Source organism: Camarhynchus parvulus, chromosome 3, assembly GCF_901933205.1.
Source record: "Camarhynchus parvulus chromosome 3, STF_HiC, whole genome shotgun sequence".
Taxonomy (NCBI): Eukaryota; Metazoa; Chordata; class Aves; order Passeriformes; family Thraupidae; genus Camarhynchus; species Camarhynchus parvulus.
In genome coordinates this window covers 70,034,187-70,058,557 of record NC_044573.1, presented here as the reverse complement: position 1 = coordinate 70,058,557, position 24,371 = coordinate 70,034,187, and the positions used below count along the sequence as shown (strand labels likewise).

Genomic DNA, 24,371 nt, shown 5'->3' with positions numbered 1-24,371 from the left:
GCACACTCTCTTTTGCCCAGGAAACATAACAAGCTACCCAGGGAAAATATTTTAACTTTCCAACCCAAGCTGTACCTTCATTATGAGTTTGTGAATTTTTCTGTAAGAACGTGACTATGAGATCAAATCTGAAGTGCAGACTGATCCTACAGTAGCTACAGGCTAACAAGAGTGAGGCTCAGCCAGATTTCCAGATGGGTGTTTTTATCCCAAGAGAACTCCAAACATTGTCTGGAGGAAAACAGCAAGTGAAGGGACAAGGTCTATTGTGTCAAAGGAGCAACTCTGGCATCATGGTGTGCTCCCAAAGCCACTGGGCTGATGTAAAAGTTGGTTTAATCACAGGATGAAAAGCTGAGAGAGTAAAAATTGTGCTAAATTTCTCTGGGAGGAAGATTTTCTCTGGGGATATGGGGCAAAAAACAGGGTGTGTGTAGGGGGCACCAGAAACCTTTACTGTGTTTATGTGCTAAAAATGCAGAGAAGATGTTGACTGTCAGGTATACAGTTTGGGATCCAGTTCTCAGCCTGCTGCTGGTAATTTTCACCTCAACCTATGTCCTGACACATATCTTGTTTCTCAGGACTGGATGACAGCTGGAATGCTGCAAGCCAGAAGAAGGACAGACCATGTGCCAATGCCAAAATCTTTTTCCTATTCTTTTTATGGGTATTTTTACTCAACTGATATATGTGTTAAAATTACTACAGCACTTTTCCTTATTTTACAAAACTTGAGCAAGTTCTGTAATTGCAGTGTGTCTGCACTGCTTCCCAGTCCATGTTAATTACCAGAATCTTGTTGGAAGGAGAACTCCTACCCAATCCAGTATTTTTAGCTCACCCTACAGCATTCTTGCTATCCTACACTGGCTGGTTGGTTATGTGCTGGTTGCTTGTAGGTTAACTGGAAAAGGGTTTAAAGTACCTTGTACTATAATACTCTTTAAAGAAAGAGTACTTGAAGTAATAATCAATTCAGCTGATGCCTGGAACTCCAAATTCCAAACACAAAGAAGGAGAACAGCAATGCACCTTTGAAATGAGGTACACAAAATTAATCAAATATAGAGGCTGCTTACACTGCTGACTTGGATCGGAATCTGTGGTCATCTTCACATAGTTTGAGGGGAAGAGACCTGTCACTCCATTGATTTCTCCTTGCCACCAGTCAGCATCATCCTTGTTCAGCACATTAATCAGCTGCCCCTTGGAGAAACTGAGCTCGTCCTCATTGTTTGCTGTGTAATCATACATGGCTATCACCTGGCACACTGGGAAGGAAAGAAGAGCAGAATGGAGTTATACCAGTGTTAAAACTATTTTCTCAGTGTTTTACAAAACCACAGGAAAGAAACAACCATCTCACATGCACTGTTGCATGAGAAAAATGCCACATGATTTTATCTTGGTACAGAATTGCCTTCCCTTTTCTTTTACTTCTTTAAAACTGATCCAGCCAGTAATTCTTACTTCCACTTTATGTATCTGTGAACTTCTATAATGGATGGACTGCATCTACTGGCTTTCCAAACACTTTAAAATGTAATCAAGTATGCTTCTCTCTTTTACTGGCTGAAAAAAGAGTGAGTTTGATTATCTTACTGCAGACACTTGTGGGGAAAATGTGGCAGAGGAAGAGGAAACATGCATTAGCTAATCATGGGTTACTGCTTTAGTCACAGGGAAGTTTTGTCCAGTAAAACCCAGGAAATTGTTGTATAAGCAACTCATAGCTGTGAAGAACAGCATAATTTAAGCACACAGAAGCAAAAAAGCTCATTTTCTGTGAAATAACCTCATTTGTACCCAACCATTCAAATGGAAAAACCTAGAAATAACCTGAAAATTTGCTTAGTCTTCCTCTTTGTAAGGAGCAGTGCATGTAATTCCATGTGGCTTGCCAGTGTTTGCTAGCTCTAAGATTTTTGCTAGCACTTGGAAACATGGGGTTTCCAAAAGAGAAGAGTATGGCTCTTCAGAGCAACCATCAAAATTAAAAAGCGTAGAAGATGGATTCCTGACCCTCACAGATACATGAACATTTGAAATAGTTACATAAAATTCTAAATTAAATACAAAGTCTCCTTTTTTCACCTGAGGGAGCAGCTGATGTGGTTCTTTCATTGCTCGGGCCCAGCAGCTTCACATGGCTGGCAGGGAACCATCCCTTCTGTCTCTTTTTCCCTCTTGCCTGTAAATGTGCATAATGGTTATTACACAACTGAAAAACTGAATAGTCCATAGACTGGGAAAAAATGCAACATATATGTCACAGATTTTTCCCAACAACAGACAAGAAGTCGGGCTTCTAAACAGCTACAGAATGAATCTCAAAAGATAAAAATCTGACTAAAGCATAAAACAACACAATTCAGATAAAGCTGCACCCTAATATGTTCATCCAAAATTTTGAAATGAGATTTCAGAGTATAACTCAAATGTAGGGCTGAAAATTTGTTCTATGAATATTCTACCCATGCATCATATCCAGAGTTTCTAATGAGGTCAAGGGCACTTTAACAGGACATTCTTCTTAAATTTAGGTGGGGAAAGGAGAGAAGTGGGAACAGAACTTTTGCATTAAAGAAGCTTCCAACTCCAGCTTCCAAACCCACCTGTTCCTTTATTAGAATAACTTCACAGTTTAATGTTTCACCAATTAAATCCTAACCAATTAAGTAACTGTCAACTCATCTCTTCCTCCTCCCTCCTGTTAATCGACAGTTTTACTATTTTATGTGACCAAGAAAATCGACTCTAAAAAAACCATAAAACCCCCAGCAACCCAAAGTTTAAAAAAGCCAACCAACCAATCTAACAAACAAAAAAAATCCACCACACAGCTTTTCTTCCCCTTTGGTTTATAGAGGATAACTTTCTGACCAGCTTTTATATAACTCTATACTTAGCTGTTTTTTTGAATTAAACCTGGGAGCACCTCCTTGCCATTCATGAAGTTACAATTATTCCTCCTTGAATCACTTACCTGCAACTCTCCTTGCCACCATCCACTGGCATTTTTCTTCAGAATAAGTATCAGCTGTCCTGGAGCAAGACTGAGCTGTTCAGTTCCTGATGCAGCATAGGCAGTAGTAACCTGAGCAATTTCTGGAAAGAAAGGAGTAATTGCATTTGTTATTTTTTCACTGCAGTAAGAGCTGGATCCACAGAAATATCCTGGTACACAACTTGCAGCTAAGAACATCAGCCACTGTGATGGTGTTCACAGGGGTCTTAGGATGAGGGAAGAGATGAGAATGTTGACTCCATGTTTCAGAAAGCTTGATTTATTATCTTATTATATATATATTATATTAAAACTATACTAAAAGAATAGAAGAAAGGATTTCATCAGAAGGCTAGCTAAGAATAGAAAAAGAATGATAAGGAAGGCTTGTGACTGACTGAGACAGTCTGGACAGCCGGACTGTGATTGGCCATTAATTAGAAACAACCACGAGACCAAACACAGATCCACCTGTTGCATTCCACAGCAGCAGATAATCATTGTTTACATTTTGTTTGTGAGGCCTCTCAGCTTCTCAGGAGGAAAAATCCTAAGGAAAGGATTTTTCAGAAAATATCATGGCTACAAGCCACCATTAAAACACTGCTATGAACCTAAATGCTCAGAGCTACTTAAGAAACAACCTTAAATGTTAAAAGGTTAAATGTTAAAATACACTTACCGGGTTTCTTATTTATTGTTCCAGTTTTGCCAGCATAGCTAGAAGCCTACAAAGACAAAACAACAACCACCTTTAATGTGCAATAAAACCAGTACAGTTTACACTAAAAGCACATGGAGATTTTAACTTTAAACGCCTATTTAACAGAACACCATCCTGTACAGAGAGAGAGGCAGTGTGACACTGGCTACAGCTCTGATTTAGCACTCAAGCTACTAAGGATTTTCTTTTCTGTCAAGCATATTAACCTCTGCTCAAAATCCCTCTGTAAGAATGAAATGGAGAGAAGATACATTGAGAATTGTTAATTCTCAGACTCTGAACTCACATCTGGATCTTTTGGTCTGACGTAATTGGAGGGGAAGATTCCAGTTCTGGTATCGATGCTCCCAGTCCACCACTCCCCTTCCTTCTGGGTCACCAGGATCTCCTCCCCTTCCAGGAACGTCAGGTCACCAGGCTCGGAGCTCGAGTAGGGATAGAGGGCAATGTACTCTGTGCAGGGAGCACACAGGGGAGAGCACAGCTTCAGAGGGGCACAGAGGTGCAGATAAAGGGTATCAGCTTTCTCCAGTGTGTGCACAACAGGGATCACACCTTCACAAGTCTGTGAACTGACCTGTCCACCTGCTTGGCTGAACTCACACGTACTCCTACAGGTACACAACTTTGTAATGTAAAAACACAGCTGCAATTAAAATATAATCAGGGAAGTGTGGAGATACACTAGAAATTTTGCTGCAGTAATACTTGTTTTCTCTGCTCCTTACTGACTGTAAGAGACTGATCCATATTCAGGAGATTAAAAATTTTTCCTCATGTCTTTACAGAACAGCATAACACAGTAGACAACAGCAGGAAGAGAACTCTGCTTATGGGTTTTCAGAAATATATTCATGCTCAAGCAGCAGTCTTAACAAGAGAATCTAGGTCTATGCTCAACCTGAATTACTAACAACCTTCCTATTTTAGAACCTATTTTAGCACTTTTGTATCAATAGCTGAACATCTGCACTATGTGTTTTGGACAAGCACTCAAAGTGCTGCTCAGAAACTCCTCACAAACTGAACTATATTTACAAGTCATTAAGCAGAACCAGACTGTAGCCTTAGTTGGCATTTTCCATGCTCTCTTACCCTCTCCTGCTGTGTAATTCTGGGTATAAGGCCTTTTGTTTACAGCTGCATAAATAGCTTCTGGTCTGCAGAAAGAAGGAAAAAAAAAGCTTTGTGTTACCAAGAGACTGATCAAGAGCAAATCTCTCAATTCACATGAGACCAAGTTCACTTTGCTTATATCAGAGATGGTGCTGACTCTGAATTAACTACAAAGACTTCCCTATCAAACAGTGCCAAGTATTACTGATATATAATCTATTTATGGCACCCAAGAGCACGCCACTTAAAAATATGTGATAAAAGGGAAGAGATACATTTACAAATTATGTTATTCGAAAGAATAAATGGAAGATTTTGACTAAATTCTCTTATTCTAAAGAATTTCTAAGAAGTTTTAGCAAAATACATGAGCAGAACAATTTACACACAGTGGTGCAGCCATCCCAGCAGTAACCAGACTTTACCTGAACAGGTACCCTGGAGCATTAGAACAGGCATAATAATCTTTTCAAGTGAAGAAATCCACACTACTGCTCAGTGCAGAGCTTACAATTAGCCATGGGTCACTTAAAAATTGGCACCTTTAGAGGCAGAATGCAGCTGCACTGCAAGAGAGGAGACCTGGTAATGAACAAAAAGTCTGGCACTTGATGAATAATCAAACACCACTGATGTTTCACAGCACTCAGCCAGCAAGACTGTCTGTAGTTACACAGCAGTGAGCCCAACATTACTTGGCTTGCCAGAATGAAATAATAAAAGCCTAAAATGACACAGTGTGAATTCTAAATGGCATTTATGTTCGGCACACTAAAGCACTGCAAGAATTTTGCACTCTAAACCACCTCTTTTTGCAAACTGATGAGTAAAACAACAAAAGTCACACTTACTCCTCTTTCTTGGTTTCACTCCCAGGTAAGAGCTTGACATAGGACTTTGGAAACCAACCCCTTCCTCCATGTACCTCTCCAAACCACCAGTTCTCCTGCTGCTCCAGGACAGTGATGATGTCATTCTTTGAAAAATTCAAGTGGTTATCTTTTTTTGCAGTCCAAGAACAAAGTGCTTGTGCTTTTAGGTTCTCTACAGGCTGCCCCTGTAAGACAGAAGTGATGCTGATTGACCACACTGCCCCGGCTGTTAAAAACAAACACTGGTGTATCTTTTATTGAAGGTTAAGCAACTTCATTCCTAAGTGATGGCTGAATAACTTTGTTTCCATCAATGCATGCATGCAACTCAGTTTCCTGTTTGTTAGAAATATCTTTTGTGTCTAATTGTAGGTGAACATGATTTTAGAATTATGAAAGATGAGTGCTGGTGTTCAGTGGCTCCTGGAAATATTTGGAATTATATCAATGCACACTAGTAGAATATTCAGATGAGCGTCTTTATCCTCCAGCCCATTCAGTGCATCCAGCACTAGCAAAGTTGTGTGGTGTTCTGCATTTCCTTTAAATCATTTTCATTAAGATTAATCTGAAATACATCAAGTTCTGCACAAGGTACCTGTCCATGAACAGGTGAAACAGATCCAGGGGACACAGTACGAGTAAAAGCTGATTTCTGCTGCCAGGCTGTGTTAACATTCAGGCTGGAAAAGGGGATGTTTTGGTAATCAGATTCTTCTGCAGATTTACTTGGTGAAAGTGGTCTGCAAATTGAACACAAGGCATATTTATCAAATTACAACTTTTATTTACAAAGTACCTCAAGCAGAGGTACTTTGTACAACATCTATAAAACTAATATTGTATACAATTCAAAGCAGACTATCAAATACTTAAATTTTCCAAGCCAAGACATTTAAGAAGGTTCTTCAGTAAGTTTTCTGCCTTTATATTTTAAAACCAAGTGAAACTATAGAGCACATTATGTGCCAGCTTAATTTAGAAAAAGCAATTTAAACACAAACATAACAACAACTCACTCTGAAGCAGCTGAGGTAGTAGATAAAGATACTGTAGGAGGAAGTAAGGCTTTCTTAGGAGATAAAGCTTTCTCTCCTTCTGGTATTTTTTCTACATAATTGCACGGAAACCAACCAAAATGTCCTTGAAAACTCCCATAAAGCCAACCAGGCTCTCCTACAGTTTTTTCATCAACCTATGGACAGGAGAAGAAATACAAAGGAAAGAGAATTAGCAGCATGGAACAAGCAGGGTACCTGGTGTGACAGCACCTGCTGGCTCTCTGACCTGACCAGGGCAGTGCCCACACCAGGATCAGCATTTTCACTCTGCCCTGGCAGAACTCAGCTGATTTTGCCCTGTGATGATGCAGCTGCGCTGCTTTCAGACACAGGTGCAGACAGACCTCAGGGACCCTGCACTGCTTCAGCCAGGCCCCAGACATGCACATGGGGGTCATGCAGTGCCTCTAAGCCACCCTGTCCTGCCAAAAATGCCAGTGCATTGTGCTGGATTCTGCTGAATGTGCAGCCAAGAGGAAGGGGCTGGTGAGCTCAGCAGAGCAGGAAACAACTGCTGCTGTTCTGCTCACAGATATAATTAACTCTGTCAGCTGACTGCTTCCAAAACACATCCAAAAATTCTGTTATTTACTGTGTGATTAAGTATAGAGCATCCTTAAACATTCACAGCAATCCTGAAGTTTCCATTATGCTGCAAATTAGCCAGTTAGTGAAAATTGGCTAAAAATTAGCAGCCCATCAAACACTATCAGCTGGTTAGCTTAGCTGGGGTTTGGGATGCCAGAGGAGGAGGAGGAGGTGGCAGCTGTTAGCCTATTTCTGAAATCAGTTATCAGCAGTTGAATGATACAATTACAGCTGAGAGGGAAGTCAAAGCAAAACCTACTTCTCTTGTTCCCTCTTCCATGGCTCACCGGTATGAAAATGCAAATAAATGCTTTAACACTGTCAAACTGAAAGCTAATTTAGTCAAGTGTTTTAGTATTTTGTACCACATTGCTTTATAAATTCTTCCTTATCACCTACTTGTATTACTTTCAGTCTAAATGAGGAGCAACCACACATACTTATACATTAGAAACTGTATTACCACAAACTGTATTACCACAGTTGTAAATCAGTTTTCACACATTCACCTGCAGGCAAAGATTTTCAAACAAGTGCTAATAACTAATATATATGAAATAACACAGACTTCAATTGAGAAGCCACAAGGCATTTCCAATCTTATGGTCCTGCTCTAATATTATAGACAGCAAATTCCAAAAAGTGCTAAAATAAATGGACACAGAATAAATTACTCTAAGTGTATGCCTGAGGGAGGATTGATAAAGGAACACTCAGAAAGAGAATCCCAGATTCACATGATGGTTTGGGTTGAAGGGGATCTTAAAGATCACCTGGCTCCACCCCCTCTGCCAGGGGCAGGGACACCTTCCACTAGACCAGGTTGCTCAGACAGGCAGAAATGTCTGTTAAGAATAGACTGGCAACAGCATTAAGATTCAAAAGAACCTCTCACATCTACTTGTTATATAACTAATCTGATTTTAATTCAAATGCCATCAATGAATAATTCATGTGTCTATTAACTATGCTCATATTTCAAGCAAACACTCAGAAGCCAACTTGTACATGTGCAATGAGCTGCAACAACTACATTGTTTCTGATCTACTAATTTTAGAAAGTTTATGTTTAGCATTCACTGTTCTTATATTTAAAGAGACTGTCAACTTATCTAGGATGTGTAAAACTCAAATATTTTGGCTGAACTAATCCTAATTTCACCTGTTTAAAAAAACATAAAGCAGCAATCCAGTTTCAATTTTGAATAAACCTTACAATACATCAACACAAGGCTTTTGATCCTTAAGACTTTGTGCATCTCAAGGCTAGAGAAAAGGGTTAATTTTTGCAAGTTAAATGTGAATAGGCAATCTTACCTGAATTACATCTCCAGTATTAAAGCTCATCTCATCGTGGTTCCTTGCCTCAAATGGATATAGAGCTCTGTAATTTACCAAGGCAATGGAATTCCTCAACTCTGCAGCACCAGCTGCCTTGCCTGGAAGGTAAGAAAACCAGTTACCATTCTGACACAGCTGAGACAAGCACTCAGCTGGAGCCCCATCACTCCAAGCAACTGGTAGGAATATCAGTTCTTGCCCCAGACACAGTGCAGGTATCAGAGGAGATCACCAGGGCATCAATTTAACACACCCATCATGTGTAACTGAGACAATGTAACTGAGACAACAAAATGCATTGACTTCTGCAGGGAAAAAAATCACAAAAGCACAGAATGGGTTGGGCTGGAAGGGACCTTAAAGGTCATCTAATTCCAACCACCTGCCATGGGCAGGGACACCTTCCGCTAGACATCGTTAAAAATGACATTTTTATCTTCTCCTCTTTCCTTGCCATACTGCTCTGGCTAAGCCAGTGCTTTAACAAAGCCTCATTTAACACCACTATAATGTTCCAAGTTGAAAAGATCCCACTGCTGGAACAATAAGTGCTCAGCAGCATGTTGTGAAGATCTTTTTAGAAACCTCTAATAGCAGAACATCACAATTTCTATTTTCCTTGCATCTCTGTTCTTCAAGTCCATGACTGATGTTGCAAACAGGGAATGTTTTACAAGGTTTAGCTGAGGTGTGCAAATATCTTTCAGCCTTGTTCTAATTTGATCCTTGCTGAACTCAGTGAGAAAAGTGGCTAATAAAAACTGGCAAGAACTAATGAAGGATGAAATCAAACATGCCTTTAGTGAAAATATTGTTAAAGCACTATTTTTCCAAGTCACACAACTAGTTAGGTCTGGTCATTCAGTTTTTTGGTTTTTTCATCGGAAGCATTGAGTAATGCAAAAATAAATTACATTTCACTGTTAAGAAATCACTTTTCTGAGCATTACCTGCCTATCTCTCATCAATGAACAAAGCCCCTCCATATTGGCATCCTATTTTAATGAAAGAAAGTGCAAGCCCTAGGAAAAACCTAAAATATTACTGTTCCCAGCAACTGCTATTTGTTGACCATGATCACTGGAAGATTTGTCATCAGAGTCATAGGTGCTGAAAACTGACAGAAGTAACTTCAGTTTATAGGATCATTTATAACTGACAAAGACAGGAAACATTGCTGGTTTGGGTTCTTTTTAATTGTAACTTAGGCAAGAAGTCTGCCATAGGGTCACATCATTAATAGCACATCTGAAGAGTGAAAGAACACTCAGGAAAGTAGAAGTCCAGAAGTCTAATGATTTTGAGATTACCTTCATTTTTCCAAGGTGGCTTAAGACTTGTCCCCTCTGTTGGTTTCAATAGATCTGCAAACTGTTCATTTATGTTTATTTTAGAAGTGTGTTTCTCCACCTCTTGAGAGTTGGTTGCTTCTTTTATCTTTTTCATCTCCTCGTTCTGCTTGCGCCTCTCCTCAGCTTCTTTTGCTATTTGTTCTTGTTTTCTTTTATCTTCTTCCAGTTGCCTGTGCCTTTGTTGTTCCACCTCCCTCAAGATCGTGGCTTGTCTATTTTTCCCCTCCTCTGCAAGAAACTGTTGTTTGTTTTCCCTTTCCCTCATCATGGCAGCTGCTTCTTCAGCTTTCAGCTTTTCTTGGACTTTTTCCTGCATTCGTTCTTCCTCCAGTCGCTTCTTTTTCTCTTCCTCTTCCCTTCGGATATTTTCCTGCCATCGGTTCTCCTTCTCCCTTTTTGCCTTCCTAGAAGAAAGGAATGAGAGAGGTAAGAGAACATCCACATAAAAATGAATGAGATTGTGTTCCTACAGTAATCAGTGACACTTGTCAGCAAAACTGAGTTTATGACATTGATCACTCTGCTCTCAGGGTCATCAGCTCCACCACAAACGATGGCTTAACATGAGTGCTAGAGTGTTTCACATAAAAATAACAAATTGATTAAAATTCAATAATTTTAGTCCATCACCTGTGCAGTGCCTTCACAAGCACTTCTGCCTACCTGCATCCTGATGAGCCAGAACTGATCTGGTAATTGAACCAAGCTGGATTTAAGCCCTCCAGCAAGGTAGTACCCAAATCTCCTGACTGGAAACAATGACTTCCAAAGAGATTAATTTCACTCAGGTACATAGATTAAAATAGCCTTTGCATACTGATCTAGGCAGCTTGGTATTTTTGCCTTCAGCAGTTGTAATCTATCCAATGTGCTTATCCCTGCCAGGACCACACTGCAGCAGACAGGATCTGGAAGCCTGACTGTATTCTCTGTAACTATTCAGATGTTATCCTGTGCCTCAGCTGTCTAAAGAAGTCAATATCCAATTCAATACAGTATTTTAGCTGTCAAGACCTTTCTTCTGAAGAGAAAGGACCTAACCCTTTGAGTCATCCTCTTAAAAATGTCTAGATGAGACCTTTCCATCCATTCCTGCGGGACATCCACTCCTCTGATGGGCATTTTAGTGTTTCCAAGCATGTGGCAGGATGCAGCAGGAGCTGTGCAGTGATGCTGTTACTCCATCACACAGCTGTGTCCAACCAAAAAATTACCAGGCTATCATCACACATATGGCACATGGCTCTCTTAGACTGTCACAAAGTTACGAAACTTCATCTCATGCAGAAAAACACTGTGATGAGCAAAGCCCATGAATCACCCACACTACAAGGTCACTAGCTCTGCTTCTTTAGTCAAATCAAATATAAATCATTGAAAATCTCAAATTCAAACCCTCTTACACAAGTGGTAATGCACATAAAATGCTTCCTCTAAGGCAACCAATAGGATGTATTTTTACATTAAAAACATAGATCTTATCTTAAAAGCCACAACAGCATTATTTTGTTCCAAGCACTGCAGCACTGACACGCTGCCATGATTACCTTGCAGCCTCATCTTCCAGTCGCTTCTTCTGTGCCAGCTCAGCTCTTCTTTTTTGTACCTCTCTTATTTTGTCCTGTTTGATCCTGTGGAGCTGCTCCAAGGCTAACTGCTGTGTGCTGTAACTTTCCCTCAGGTCCTAGGGAGGGAACAGTGGAATACATAAAAGGGAATAAAGCCAATCTTTGAGAAAAGCATCCAGGCATTTAATGCTTTTTCAACCAAGTTTTAATACAAATGACCAAAATAGTATTAAGTTATTAATAGTCCTTGGAGGTCACTGCAAAGAAAGTCAAATCATTGGAAGTATAAAAGGAGATGGCAGGTTTGCAAAGTCAGTGATGTAATTTGGGCTTTCAAAGAGCCCTTCCAGTCCTACAGCTGCTGGAAATGCCAAATACAACAGAGGAGAGGGGAAGATGCAGAATTGAATGTTCAAACACAACATTTCTGAAGTGAACTGTATTTTAAGTAAATACAAGGAGGCAGATTTCAGCTGAAAGCCAAGACTGTACCATAACCTGAGAAAGCATCCTGCAGTAGGGTGCTCATCCTTGATGCTTCCTGAGTGATCAGTCCCATGTTTAAACAAGAAAAACTTCAGAAATATACCCAGCAGTCTTACCACTGTGGGAAACCACAGCTTAAAGACACTAATTCTGACTGGACTTTTCCTGTACTTGTAACCTTCTTGGTTTTAGTCTTTTTCTTTCTGAACACATCCTTCAATTCCTATCCCACCTCCCTCTGATAACAATCTTTTTTCCAAGCAAAAAATCAGAATGTATCTTTCTGATAATTAAATTTACAGACTGAAAAAGATCAACAATAATAGAATTACTTTAGCCTGTACTTCGCCTTGTTGCTAAAACACCTCTAAGATTTAACACCAAAATCAGCTAAATCACCACTCCAGTCTTCTTTCTTAGGAAAATCCTGCTGATATACATTCAGCAATGCAACAGGGAAATCCTGAGTTTTTGTATCTGATCTCATAAATACAAATAAAGCAATTAAGAATGAAGCATTCCCACTACAATATGCACCTCTACCAAGAATCATGTTGCCTAAGACATATGATGCAATTTAGATTGCTGTGTCATTGGAAGTCTCTGTAGCAACAAACTAAATCAAGCAATTGACTACAATTTTTTCTCAAATATATTCAGCTGGGAACATTTTTCCTTCTTACTTCGCTCAAAATTTCAGGAGCACTATGGAAGCGAACTTACATTAGAAAAATTCTCTACCTTTAAGGACAGAAAAACCCTCATGCAAAGCAAAATGAAAAGCTCAGTTAGGTAATTCTGTTGGGTTTTTTTCCTCACGCATTATTCTAAAAGTATTTCTGACCTCAGCAGACAAAAGTAGTGTTGAAAGACAGAAAGTAGGTTTAGTACTGGGTTAATCTGGAGGTTTGACAGCAGTGTGTTTGCCATATCATATTCTGCACCCTGGACAAGAACTCAAATACCTGGCTCACAGCTTAGGATGGATGGCTACAGGTACAGAGCAAGAGATGGAAAAGTGAGAGAAGACACTGTTTCCATCTGAGACTGCTTTTTTGGTTCATGTTAACTAACAAGAAACATGTTTGGGTGAAACAACTTAGAGAACAGACCATTAAGAAATGGAAAAATTAAAAGTCAGGATTTTGGTCTCAGTATTCTGCAGTTTGGATTTCTAAGCAGGTAAGGATATTAAGTCTTAAAGAGGATATAAAAGCTAGCAGAAAGAAAAGCGGCCTACTGATTTTCTTTTGGGAAAATGTATTTAATAGAAGTTGTACATCCAAACAGAAAGGGTAAGCAGAGAGAAATTGCGAAATAATTAAAAAACAAAAAAGCCAAAGATTAGAAAATAACCTTAAGTAAGAGGAAGAGGTTGTTGAGACAGCTTAGCAGAGACAAAAGGCACTGAAGAACAGAATCATCCATATTCTCACACTGTAAGATAAGGTAGATAAAAAGCCAATTAATCTTTGCACTGTATTTTGAAAAACATATTTTAGGGAAGACTGAACTGTGGATGCAGCCACTGAACACAGCAAGCCATGCAACAAACAAGTAACTGAAAATGCCCATTGCATGAAGCCACTTCTAAAAAGAAAATGAATTCCTTACACATTTACAAATTTTTGTGGCCTTTGTTTTTATTGGAGAGTGCAGAGCTCTCGTGCTGGCCCAGCATCCATCCATTATTTAAGGAAAAAGTTCCCACCAGTGCCATTGGAGCAAGCTGGCAAATAAAGTTAAATGGATGAGTGCGACCCTATGAGAGCTGCCTGAATTTTCCAGCCGGCCAAGAGTTGCCTCAAAAACAAAATTCAGAGCCAGTAGTAAACAACTCTTAGCTTACAAAAAATTAACAAATATTAACAAATAAGTGGCCTACAGTTACTTTTAGGCTTGTACCCAAAATCTGCCACCAGACCTTGCACAGTGTACTGTGAAACCACACAGGTCTATCAACAAAAGTCAAGTGTTCAGTACACAATTCAAAAATAGCAGCAAATATGACCTCATACTGTAAGAACAGAATGTGCAAGGGCCTGAGAAACTCTAAATTAAAATGAGTTCTAGAAGGCAAAAGGTGAGAGGGAGCAATAGCTGAGTCATGCAAAGCAATAGTTAGCAAGAGACTCATATTTTAGTACATTAGCAACACGTTTGCATTTGTATTGTGTTATTTACTCCAAGACTTTTGATAATTCTTATTTGACACTGAAATTGGTGGAAGCCTGGTGAAAGTGGCACCAATCTTTATGACTGGATGGAGAAATAAAATACAGTGCTCACAAGTGTAGGATATTTGGATAATGCAGGTACCTTAAGCTGACTGTTAAACTCATCCATTTCAGCAAGTTTAGAAGCAGTTTCCTTCTCAAGGGCATCTAGTTGTTCCTTAAGTCTTTGGCATAATTCTTCCTTTTCTTGGGACTTCTTGTGCACTGAATCAACTCCTGTACCTGCATAAGGAAAGACATGCAATTTTACTTATGTTTCTGGGGTTTTTAAATTTTTTTCCCGAGTTTTTAATCATTGTTTGTTATTTTCCTATTGCATACACAATCCAAACCTCCTTCCTCACAAAAATTCCTTGATTTACCTTTCTATTTATATACAGCACAAGGAAGAAATATCCCCAACACTGAACTAAGGCACATGGGCATTACATACAATACATACAGAATAACTTGCAAGTTGTTGGTTTTTTTTATATCAGAACATTTCATACCAAATTTCTCTAGACAGAGACTTACAGTGTAATTTGAAACAAAGACCAAACTTTACTCAAATTAATTCCTCTGAGTTTAGACTACCAAAAAAAGGACAAATTGTGATAGTATCTGTGAGCTACATAGCCTGTATAAATAAAGTTTTAAGCAAAATCTGTGCTTTCTTGCCGAAATGTGTTTGTTTGTCCCTTATTTGGAACATGAAGGAGATAATGGAATGCAGATGAGATAATGGCACTAAACTGGGAAGATGTAGAAGTGAAGGTGTTATTAACACCTCTGTACCCTTCAGCCTTGATTACAAAGGATGAGAACTCAGCAAGGCAATCAAGAACAGAACTCATGTGCAGGCACTTACTCTGAGTGTTTTCAAGTTGAGCATTTTTTATCCTTTCATTTAACAACTGCTTTTCAGGAACCAAATAGATTAGTTTATTCTGATAATCCTGTAGATGTTGAAGAGAACATAACAAAATTTTAATATTGTTTATGAATCATTAAGTAAAACTGAGAGACTTTTCAAACATAGCTTCAACTCATGTTAATGAAACAGGGATGCAAGTTGTTACTACTGGATAAAGAAAAAAATTATTTCTATACTCTTAATAGAAATAATATTACAATTGAAAGACTTTGACCCCAAATCATTAACACAGATGGAAAAATATTTAACAAACATGCTAGAAGTGTAAGTACTATCACAAGACCACTTAAGGTGACTGCTCCAAGCCTAATATAAAACAGTAACAACATGAAAAGAAGTTTCCCTGATGAGCAGAAATATCACATAAAAATATGGCAGAGGATAATTTAGTCAGGGGATTAGAAATAATTAATGCCTTGTTACTCAAATAGGAAAAAAAAGATAAAAGAGCAGCAAGGTAATTCAACCTAAACACCAACTTGGTCTGAACACAGGACAACATTCCTCAAAAACATCTGAGTCTGGAGCCATAGAAGAATTCAAAATTAAAGAGAAGTCTCTACTATCAGTCCACAAAAGAATAGCTGAGGTTTTCACAACTGTTACTGAACTCTCAGCTCATTTTAATACGTATAATCAATTGTTTAACACCACAGACAAAACTAAAGGCCTCTGCAATGCTGATAGTCTTGCCTATTTCCTCTCTCCACTGCAATCCAACTGACTGCATATTCCTCCCTATGGAGTTGCATTTTCAACAGCATTAGGGAAACACAGAACATGGTAAAAGAAACCGTAAGCTTAACAAAGTTACACACCTCCAGCTGTTGCTGTAGTTGCTTGACTTCCATGATTCCTTGATCATATTTCCTATCCAAAGCCTCCAGCTCAGTTTTTCGCATTTGCTTTTTGCTACGGATATCCTGCAACCTGCCTGAGATCTGCTGATGTTTGTCAGTCTAGAAAGAAAGCAGAGACAGATTACCACATTTGGCAAAAATCCCTTTTCTAAGCCTGTGGGCAGGTTAGTTTACCACCAGTTCTCTAAAACAACCCAAAATACCTGCTTTGGATTCATTATCCAAAACAGAATGGAACTCCTAGTGGGCCATTAATGCAGGAATAATATTTGTATAATTTAAAATACTGTATATTCAGCATATGTGGTGAAATTCCTGTCTTACCAAGGCTTCTAATTCAAGATTAAGGCTCTTCTTTTTAGAGGTCAACTTGACAATTTCTTCTTGCTCCCTGTTACGCTGATTGAGAAGCTCTTGGCGACGGATTCTCTCCCATTCCAGTCGTCTCTGGCGCTCGAGCTCCTGCTTTGCTGCCTGAGGAAAAGTTGCATTACCTTAAATTACAGTGGAGATGCAGAACTCAGAGAGCATGATTTAATGTAATGTGCTCTATTTCTAAACATCACAATAGCAACACAACATAATGTCTTCTCTAAAGTGCTCTTCTACACTTCAGCATCAAAGAGCACAGGAAGTGATCCTACAAGATTCTTCGTGCCACACTCCTGACTCTGGATGAAAAAAAGCTTCATAATTCAGAAAGCCTTTGCAGCTTGGAATATTGCCCATAAAACAGCACACTGACAGATACTCAAAGGAGGTTACAAGCAGTATTTCACAGAACTACATAAAATATGGAAGTGTGATGCATGCACTGAGACACCAAGTAGAAGCAAATTTGTCTCAAGCTCAATTGTCAAAATGTTATCAATTATGAATTCAGTAGGGTCTTGTTTGGAATACAAATTTTTTGCAAAAATGCAAAAAATATGCCCAAGAAAATCTCATCTCTCCTATGAAGTATCTGAAAATCTTTAACCTATACCAATATTTATAACAAATTGTGTTCTCTCTCCAAGACAACCTGGCATCAGCCAGGCCAGGAGACAGAGCCAAAGGCAGCACTCAAACTCTGTATGCTGTATGCACACACACATTCTTTGGAGCATTAAAGAGCAATGTTAAGAAAACAACCTCCCGCCTTTCTATTTCTTTCCTCCTTTCTTCTTCCCTTTGTCTCTCCAGCTCTCGTTGTCTCTCCAGCTGCCTCTCCATTTCCAGCTGCCTCTTCCGCTCCTGCTCCTGGCGTTCCCTCTCTCTTCGCTCCTGCTCTTCCCGTTCCTTCTGAGCCTTCCTTTCAGCCTCTCTCTGCTGCTGCTCCAGCAGGACCTGTCGGCGTTTTTCCAGCTCCATATTTCCCCTCTCATAGTTGGCTTTCCTTTTGTCCTCAAATGTCACTAAAAGAAGGAAAGGTTGTTATTTCTGCCCTGTGCAAAACAGCGCTCTCAAACAAGGACCTCAGTTATGCCACTAAAGATAGAAATTTCTTGGCAAGCTCAGGTTGTTCAGTCATGGATGATGTAAGCATCTCCCATTTGTTAAAGTATTATTTTTATTTTTCTCTTCAAAAATACCTCTAAATTTTCCTAAGTATATTCCAACTGAGGGAAAAAAAATAAAAGAAGAAAAAGCTCCAGTTTAAAAATGACCACGAAAATGACTTGCATGTTACAGGAAAGCCTTTCACTCTAAAGAATGAAAGAAGAAAGAATGCTAGAGGAAAACATAAAAGAACAGCTTTTATAAGCTAGGAGAAAACTCTCTGCTGTTAGAAAGGTTTTCCAATGTGCAGGAAACATTAACATATGGATAAAGAGCTTAGTTTTTAAGAGTGCTCCCTGTAAGAGTTCCTGGAGCTAAAACTATGAGTAACCAAAACAGGATCAAGCTCAATTACTGCACACAAGGATAAAAGAGACACAAAGGAATGGTTTAGGCCCCAGCAACCACCCTTCCAAAACGAGAGGCAAGTTCTGTCTTGCAGTGTCCCTGTAACATTGTCAGTAACAGAATTTATGTTATGTCCAAACTGCTTCCAGTTTGCACAGAACTGAACTACACTGGACCCCCCTGGTTTCAGAATGGCCAGTAATGCCAGGAACTTTCAAATGAAAAAAATATTTGCAGTAGCACAGCAGTGTCTGGCCATGAAGGGTTTATTTTCCAGAATACATTATTAATCAGCACACTTTTCCTCTCCTACAGCTAAAAATAGCCCCTTGTCACTGCCTTCTCAATTCTATTGGATGAAACAGGCTGGCTACATCCACTCAACAACCTTCCTACCATCCAAATTAAAAGGGATCTAGCTCCTGAAATGAAGCCCTCCACGGACTGCATTCCTTCTTCCACTTCCTAAAGGTTTCAGTGCCCTTCAAAACCAGCCCCATACATTAAGAACATGAACCCTGTTTTTTACCTGGCTGTTTTTTCTGTGGCTCCTCCTCTTGCACAGGTTGGTAAGATGGCAGAGTTCCATTTATATTTTCAGCATATTTTCCACTCCTGGAGGGGAAAACAACCCCACCCCACCATTGTTAGAGAAACAGCGCAGTTGTGTTAAATACATTACATTTCACTGCCCCCAGGGATTACCTGAAAGAAGGTGGCACCAGCTCAAGGGGCAGAGTCAGGGGCAGTGGCTGCCCAGCTTTGGCCATGTCTGTGAGGTGCATAGCCAAGACAAACTCATCAGCCCTCAGCTGCCCATCTCCATCTATATCAGCCAGGGACCTGCAGGGGTTCAGCAGCAGCACCAATTAGAACCAAACATCACAATCACTCACAAGTTACAGCTGTAACAAGGCACTGTGGAAAAACAATTTTTAAAACTGACAATTCCTGTGGAATGTTTTGGTAAAAATTCTTACAATTAATAACATAAATAATTGATGAAGGGAGATATTATTTGGTTTAATCATGTACTGTTATTCAGATAATGGAATCACGGAGTGGTTTGGGTTGGAAGGGACCTTAAAGATCATCCAGTTCCAACGCCCTGCCATGGGCAGGGACACCTTCCACTAGCCCAGGTTGCTCCAACCTCCATCCAACTTGGCCATGAACACTTCCAGGGATAGGGAATCCACAGCTTCTCTGGGCAGCCTGTTCCAGTGCCTCATCATCCTTACAGTAAAGAATTTCTTCCTAATATCCAATCTAAACCTGCTCTCCCCTTCAGTTTGAAGCCATTCCCCCTTGTCCTGTCTCTACAGGCCCTTGTAAATAAACTCTCTCCATCTTTCTTTGGCTATTTTCAGGTGCAACTTTCTTTTCAGCTTCACTGAAACACTCTCTTCTTCAGCCTGAACAAACCCAATCCTCCAACATTTCCATAGAACACTGAAAGTAAGAAGTATCTCTTGTTTTATTGCATCACAAATAGAAGAGCTGGAAAGTGAAACCAGGGCTGTTCTTAACCTGTTCAAAATGCTAGAAACCACTTTTTCAATTATTTTTTTGAAGCCAAAGAAAACATTACATAAAATTACATAAAACTCTACAAGAGGGAGCTTTGCATAGAATTCTTTTTTCCCCTTGTGTCTCCTTGACAGTGCAGGGAAGACATGAGTTGGTGCAGAGTAACTTGCAGTGGATAGGAAAAGGATCAGCTACCCCCTCTAAGGAGCAGGAGATCATATGAGCCTACAAAATGTTTCCCACAAACTGGGGGGGGGCTGGTGGGGTGTGTGTGTTTGTGTGAAACCAGTGAAATGCAAGAAAGCAGGAGCCTCTCTCAAAGAACTGTCTATAGAGATAGAATTGCTGAAATGTGTCCTTAGACTGTACGAAAGCAAAATGCTTAGTAAAAACACAGTTCATTTAAAAAGCAGTTAAAAAAACCCTATGAAAAACAAAAAGGAAACAACAAAACAAACACAAAAAAAAAAACCCAACCCCATCACACACACACACACCAGTGAAAAACAAAAGCAGGAGATGATGAAATTTTGTTAAGTTCACACACCAGCACTACTCACACGTAACAGCACCATTATTTCAGTAATTACCACTAACAAGCACTCAGTAGAAATACTGGTAATGTCTTAGGGCAAAACTGAAATTTGGGCTGTTATTTCTCTCTACAGGGGAACACAGAGCTCCTTGCATTGGCTACTGATACCTTCAGGATACACACCCAGAAGGAAAAGAGCCACTGCACACCTGATTTATCCCCCCAGACTCCAGAGAGGAGCAATACAACCCCACAGCCCACATTTATCTTCACAGCATGAAACCAAACAAGCTGAGCTTTGCTGCTGCCAGAGACACAAATGACTGTCCTGGGGCAGAGGAAGAGGAAAGGGAACTCAATAGGAGATGTAAAGCTGTTGTGAATTCTGCTGGGCCAGTGTGACCTAAGCTGCCATGTCTAGCAGAGCAGATCATGCAAGCCTTCAGACGACTCTCTCCACTTTCATCAGCACAAGAAAGGCAAGTCTTAAAAAACGTGTAATATGCAGATATCTTTATGGAAACTGCAGTAAAACTCAAAAAAACTGAAGGGTTACTTAATTTTTAATCTTCCTCCATACTTTAAAACTAACAACCTAGATTTCAGAATCCCGTTTTTGAAAGGAAGAAGCCCTCAGCTCAGCGAGAGCATCCCTGGGTCAGAAATTGAAGTTAGCATCTCTATTACACAGAGTTTAACAAACACACACAAAGAATGAAAAACTGAATTATCTCAAGGTGTCTTTTAGAAATGCAACTAGTGAACAAACTTAGTTTAACTAGCAGCTCAGCTTCTGTTTATGATTTTAGATCTGTGGTATCTCTTTATCATTTATTTAATAAAGTACATTTCTTCTCTTAACACCATGAAGACATTGCATCAGTAACTAAACTCACCAAATAGTAGCCAGCTGAGTCTGTGAAAGATTTGATTGCAGAAGGGCATTCCTTGCTTGAAATCCTTAGTGAAAGTGTGAAAGATTTTTATTAAAATAAACATTAAAAGGTTCACATGAGGCAAAAAATGGGTCATGAACTGGGGCATGTTTATTTTTAATATTAATCAAATCCCTTTTCATCAGTTGGTTTTACTTCCAAGCTTAACAACAGGCATTATAACCTGAACACAATGAAGATGCAAGTATTCTCCTGTACCTTTTTCCACCCAGAGCACCTAACAGAAAAGCTGACATGAAAAATGGGTATTTATGGTAATCCCCACAGCTGTCACAAAAGCACTGCTGACTGACTAAACCTTGAGCTATCACCTGGAGAGCTTTCCTTGGCAGCAAAGAATCTGATACATTTCCAGGCAGGTGGAGGAAACCTTCAGTCCAAAATTGACTGAACAAGATTAAAACATTGATATCCTTTCCTTAAAGAAATAATTGTCCTGCTCTTTTGTAGGCAAGGGAACTGAGGCAGAGTACCCATTCAAAATGGGAAATGTAATGCAGACACAAAACATAGTGACTTTGCACCTCCTGACTGCTCTCTGAGCACTCTCTACTCGCTGCACTACACTGAGGAATCCCATTTTGTAAAAACTTTTGTAAAGCTCTCCTCTTGTATTAACTTGGTATGAAGTCTTTTGAAGCCACCATAATGCTGTGGCCCAGCACAGATGTCACTGGAAATCAACAAGGACTCTCTTAAATTACTTTGGAAAAATTCCAAGCAGTGGCTGCAGTTCTACAGTGTCTTTCCCAAGCTGCTTTCTTTCAAAAGATAAAGCCCAAGTATCTGAGCATTGACTGATACAGGAGTACATGGCACAAAAATGGTAGTGAATGTCCCCCAGTGTCACAAGAAGGAGTCTCAGTCCAAAGAGTGATGTTTGAAAAATGCCTGCTGACTTTACAGAGCCGAACTCCACAGCCTTGTGGTTCTCAGGCTCCTCCAGTCAGGTCCCACCACTCCAGGTTTCTCCTCTTCCCTACTACAGCTGCTGTACTGTAGCTTCCCCAGGGTGTTTGGCCCCTCCAGGTCTAACACAAAGCCCAAGTCAATGAACTGATGGTTATTTCCATTCCTTGGCTGGCTGAAATCCACTCTCTCCTGCACAGGTCTGAACACCAACATTTCAGCTTTTATTTCACATGTAAGTCAAATCCCAAGCTGGGCTTCCATCCCTCAGCCTGTGATGTTCAGAGGCAGGAAACACTCTGGTTTTCCCAGCCCATACCAAAAGTCATACTCACCTGATAAATATCCACTCATGCTTTTATCAAGACTGTTAAATTTCTGTCTGTATTTTAATCTGGAGGCCTGAGGAACTGCCCAGTCTGAGGATGTAATCTTTGGTGAATTCCCAGCTAGTGATGCACTAGAGGAAGAATTTGAACTGCAATATAATTTCAAAACAAAACAATGCAAAAAAAAACCAAACCAAACCAACCAACCAAATATTAAAAGAAAACCAAAAGAGAAAAAGAGATAAAGAAATAACTCTAAATCATTTGGTTTAAAAAAGAGGCATTGGAACAGAAGATACACAGAAACTTCCAGTAACATGAAACAACTTCCACAAAGTTCTACCTCTGCTAACTTGCTATAAATAATTTTGTCACAAATATGGAATTTTACAGCCAAAGTAGGGATATATTTGTAAGGAAACAACATGTGGATTAGAAAATAATTTTCCTTTGGTATCACAGGCACTAATGCACATAATTGATCCTTCTACCACTGCAGAATAATAGTAGAGGAAACCCCAGGAAAACACCTCCACTATCTCAAGAGTGTTGGGTCATTGTTTAAGTAATTTTAAGAGGCATGTTAATGAATAAACATGAGAATAAAAATGGATCTGATGAACTCATAACCAAAAGCAGCTTCTAAAGCTGCTTTAATCACCATATTCCAGCTCTACCTCTTCTTTCTGCGACAATGACATGCTGAATGGAGCTTCTCCAACTCAGTCAGTTTCTGCAGAATAGTGCTGATGGAGGGTTTAGATACACATCAAACTTCCATCTAAACTCCCAGCATTTTCAGTGTCCCATCTCTGAAAATCAGACAAACTCAGGAGAGCTGAATTCAGCCTGCCTTGTTTAAGGTGATCCCCTGCTCTGTCAAGTAAAAAAACCAAACTCTTTGAAGTGCTATCCAAGGCAATTGAGAATGCTGACAGAAACAAAGCCTCTCCAGCACAATGCTGGATTGACATCCCCTGCATGGATGAGACAACATGATGGTAACAATGCTGCCCACAATAACTGGACAAGGGCTCCTTTGTACAGCACCAGCAACAGAAAGTTTTCCAATTCAAAAAAGACAACCAACTACAAAACAAAAAGATGGTTCCAGGCGCATGCCATGCCTAGAGTCACCTTACAGGACATCTGCTGACATCAGGTGTGTGAGGAGCCCAGATCATGCACCCATGCACCCCACATGCCCTGAACAGGCAGCAGGGAGGTGCAAGAGCCTCTGAGTCACTCATGGAACTGAGCTGGGGTGGAGGTGCCCTCAGGACCATCCTGGGAGACACCCCTGGATGCCCAGTCAGATACACATAGTGAGGGACTGGGCTTGTGTAAGTCCCTCTATGGCAAAGCCCTAAAATCAGTGAACCAGAGCAGCTGATTATAAAGATCCATAATCTTCTATTATTCATAAAGCAAATTCACAGATGAATATTGATAAAAAAATCCTATTCTAACATGCCTGCTGACAGCATGGTGCCCTCTATAATGAATGAGCACATAATGCACAAACATTGCTTTTACAACCACTTAGCAAGGCTTGTTTCTCTTTACTAATGAGGTACATTCCCTTCTTTTTGGCACTGCTCATCTGACGTCCTCACCTACTTTGGATATTTTGTCAATTTACTGAAAATTACTTCCTGTGCATATAAAAACAAAATCTGTTTTTATACTTGACAGGTCATATTATAGCAACTAATTTTTAACAAATGTACTTTGAGAACAGAAATGCTCTGTAAGTTTTGGAAGGTAAACTACTTTAGTGTAAGATACAACAGTTTTAAACTTAACTTCCATACCTGCTAGATCCTAAATCAATTAGTGACTGTGCCTTCTGCATACTGGAACCACCAAATCCTCCTGCCATGGGGCCTAAAGAACCAGTATGAGGCAGTGCTGGAAGAAGAAGAAACAAAAAATCAACCCCAGAACTGTAAAGCAACTGCGTATAAGATAATGCTTCATAATCAACATTCACTTTGACAGAAGTAAGAAAAGCTAATCAGTGTCTTGTTGTTATGATTAACTAGTTAGAACAGAATTAACAAATGTGAACTTTGGAGAAAAACCATTTGT

The 24,371-nt window shown here is 39.7% G+C and overlaps 2 protein-coding genes across 9 annotated transcripts in view; one reads left to right on the top strand and one right to left on the bottom strand.

Moving 5' to 3' along the window:
* FAM228B (family with sequence similarity 228 member B) overlaps positions 1 to 5,967 on the top strand; it is a 35,364-nt gene extending 29,397 nt beyond the window's left edge. Inside the window, exon 8 of the mRNA XM_030944388.1 lies at positions 5,727 to 5,967. The gene's annotated coding sequence lies outside the window, so the exon portion shown is untranslated. The remainder of the gene's footprint in view (positions 1 to 5,726) is intronic.
* ITSN2 (intersectin 2) overlaps positions 1 to 24,371 on the bottom strand; it is an 80,459-nt gene that overhangs the window by 20,115 nt on the left and 35,973 nt on the right. For 7 of the 8 annotated variants that reach the window (XM_030944384.1, XM_030944379.1, XM_030944387.1 and 4 more), the window contains 22 exons: positions 24,095 to 24,191; positions 22,287 to 22,429; positions 20,983 to 21,046; positions 18,727 to 18,864; positions 18,551 to 18,636; positions 17,266 to 17,528; positions 16,456 to 16,605; positions 16,090 to 16,230; positions 15,206 to 15,293; positions 14,438 to 14,577; positions 11,612 to 11,748; positions 10,023 to 10,468; positions 8,689 to 8,810; positions 6,742 to 6,917; positions 6,321 to 6,465; positions 5,702 to 5,907; positions 4,830 to 4,894; positions 4,021 to 4,187; positions 3,693 to 3,738; positions 2,990 to 3,111; positions 2,098 to 2,194; positions 1,083 to 1,274 (listed from right to left, as the gene is read on the bottom strand). In XM_030944384.1, the coding sequence (XP_030800244.1) occupies positions 1,083 to 1,274; positions 2,098 to 2,194; positions 2,990 to 3,111; positions 3,693 to 3,738; positions 4,021 to 4,187; positions 4,830 to 4,894; positions 5,702 to 5,907; positions 6,321 to 6,465; positions 6,742 to 6,917; positions 8,689 to 8,810; positions 10,023 to 10,468; positions 11,612 to 11,748; positions 14,438 to 14,577; positions 15,206 to 15,293; positions 16,090 to 16,230; positions 16,456 to 16,605; positions 17,266 to 17,528; positions 18,551 to 18,636; positions 18,727 to 18,864; positions 20,983 to 21,046; positions 22,287 to 22,429; positions 24,095 to 24,191 (3,231 nt within the window). The remainder of the gene's footprint in view (positions 1 to 1,082; positions 1,275 to 2,097; positions 2,195 to 2,989; positions 3,112 to 3,692; positions 3,739 to 4,020; positions 4,188 to 4,829; positions 4,895 to 5,701; positions 5,908 to 6,320; positions 6,466 to 6,741; positions 6,918 to 8,688; positions 8,811 to 10,022; positions 10,469 to 11,611; positions 11,749 to 14,437; positions 14,578 to 15,205; positions 15,294 to 16,089; positions 16,231 to 16,455; positions 16,606 to 17,265; positions 17,529 to 18,550; positions 18,637 to 18,726; positions 18,865 to 20,982; positions 21,047 to 22,286; positions 22,430 to 24,094; positions 24,192 to 24,371) is intronic. The other variant, XM_030944386.1, reaches the window with a different exon arrangement.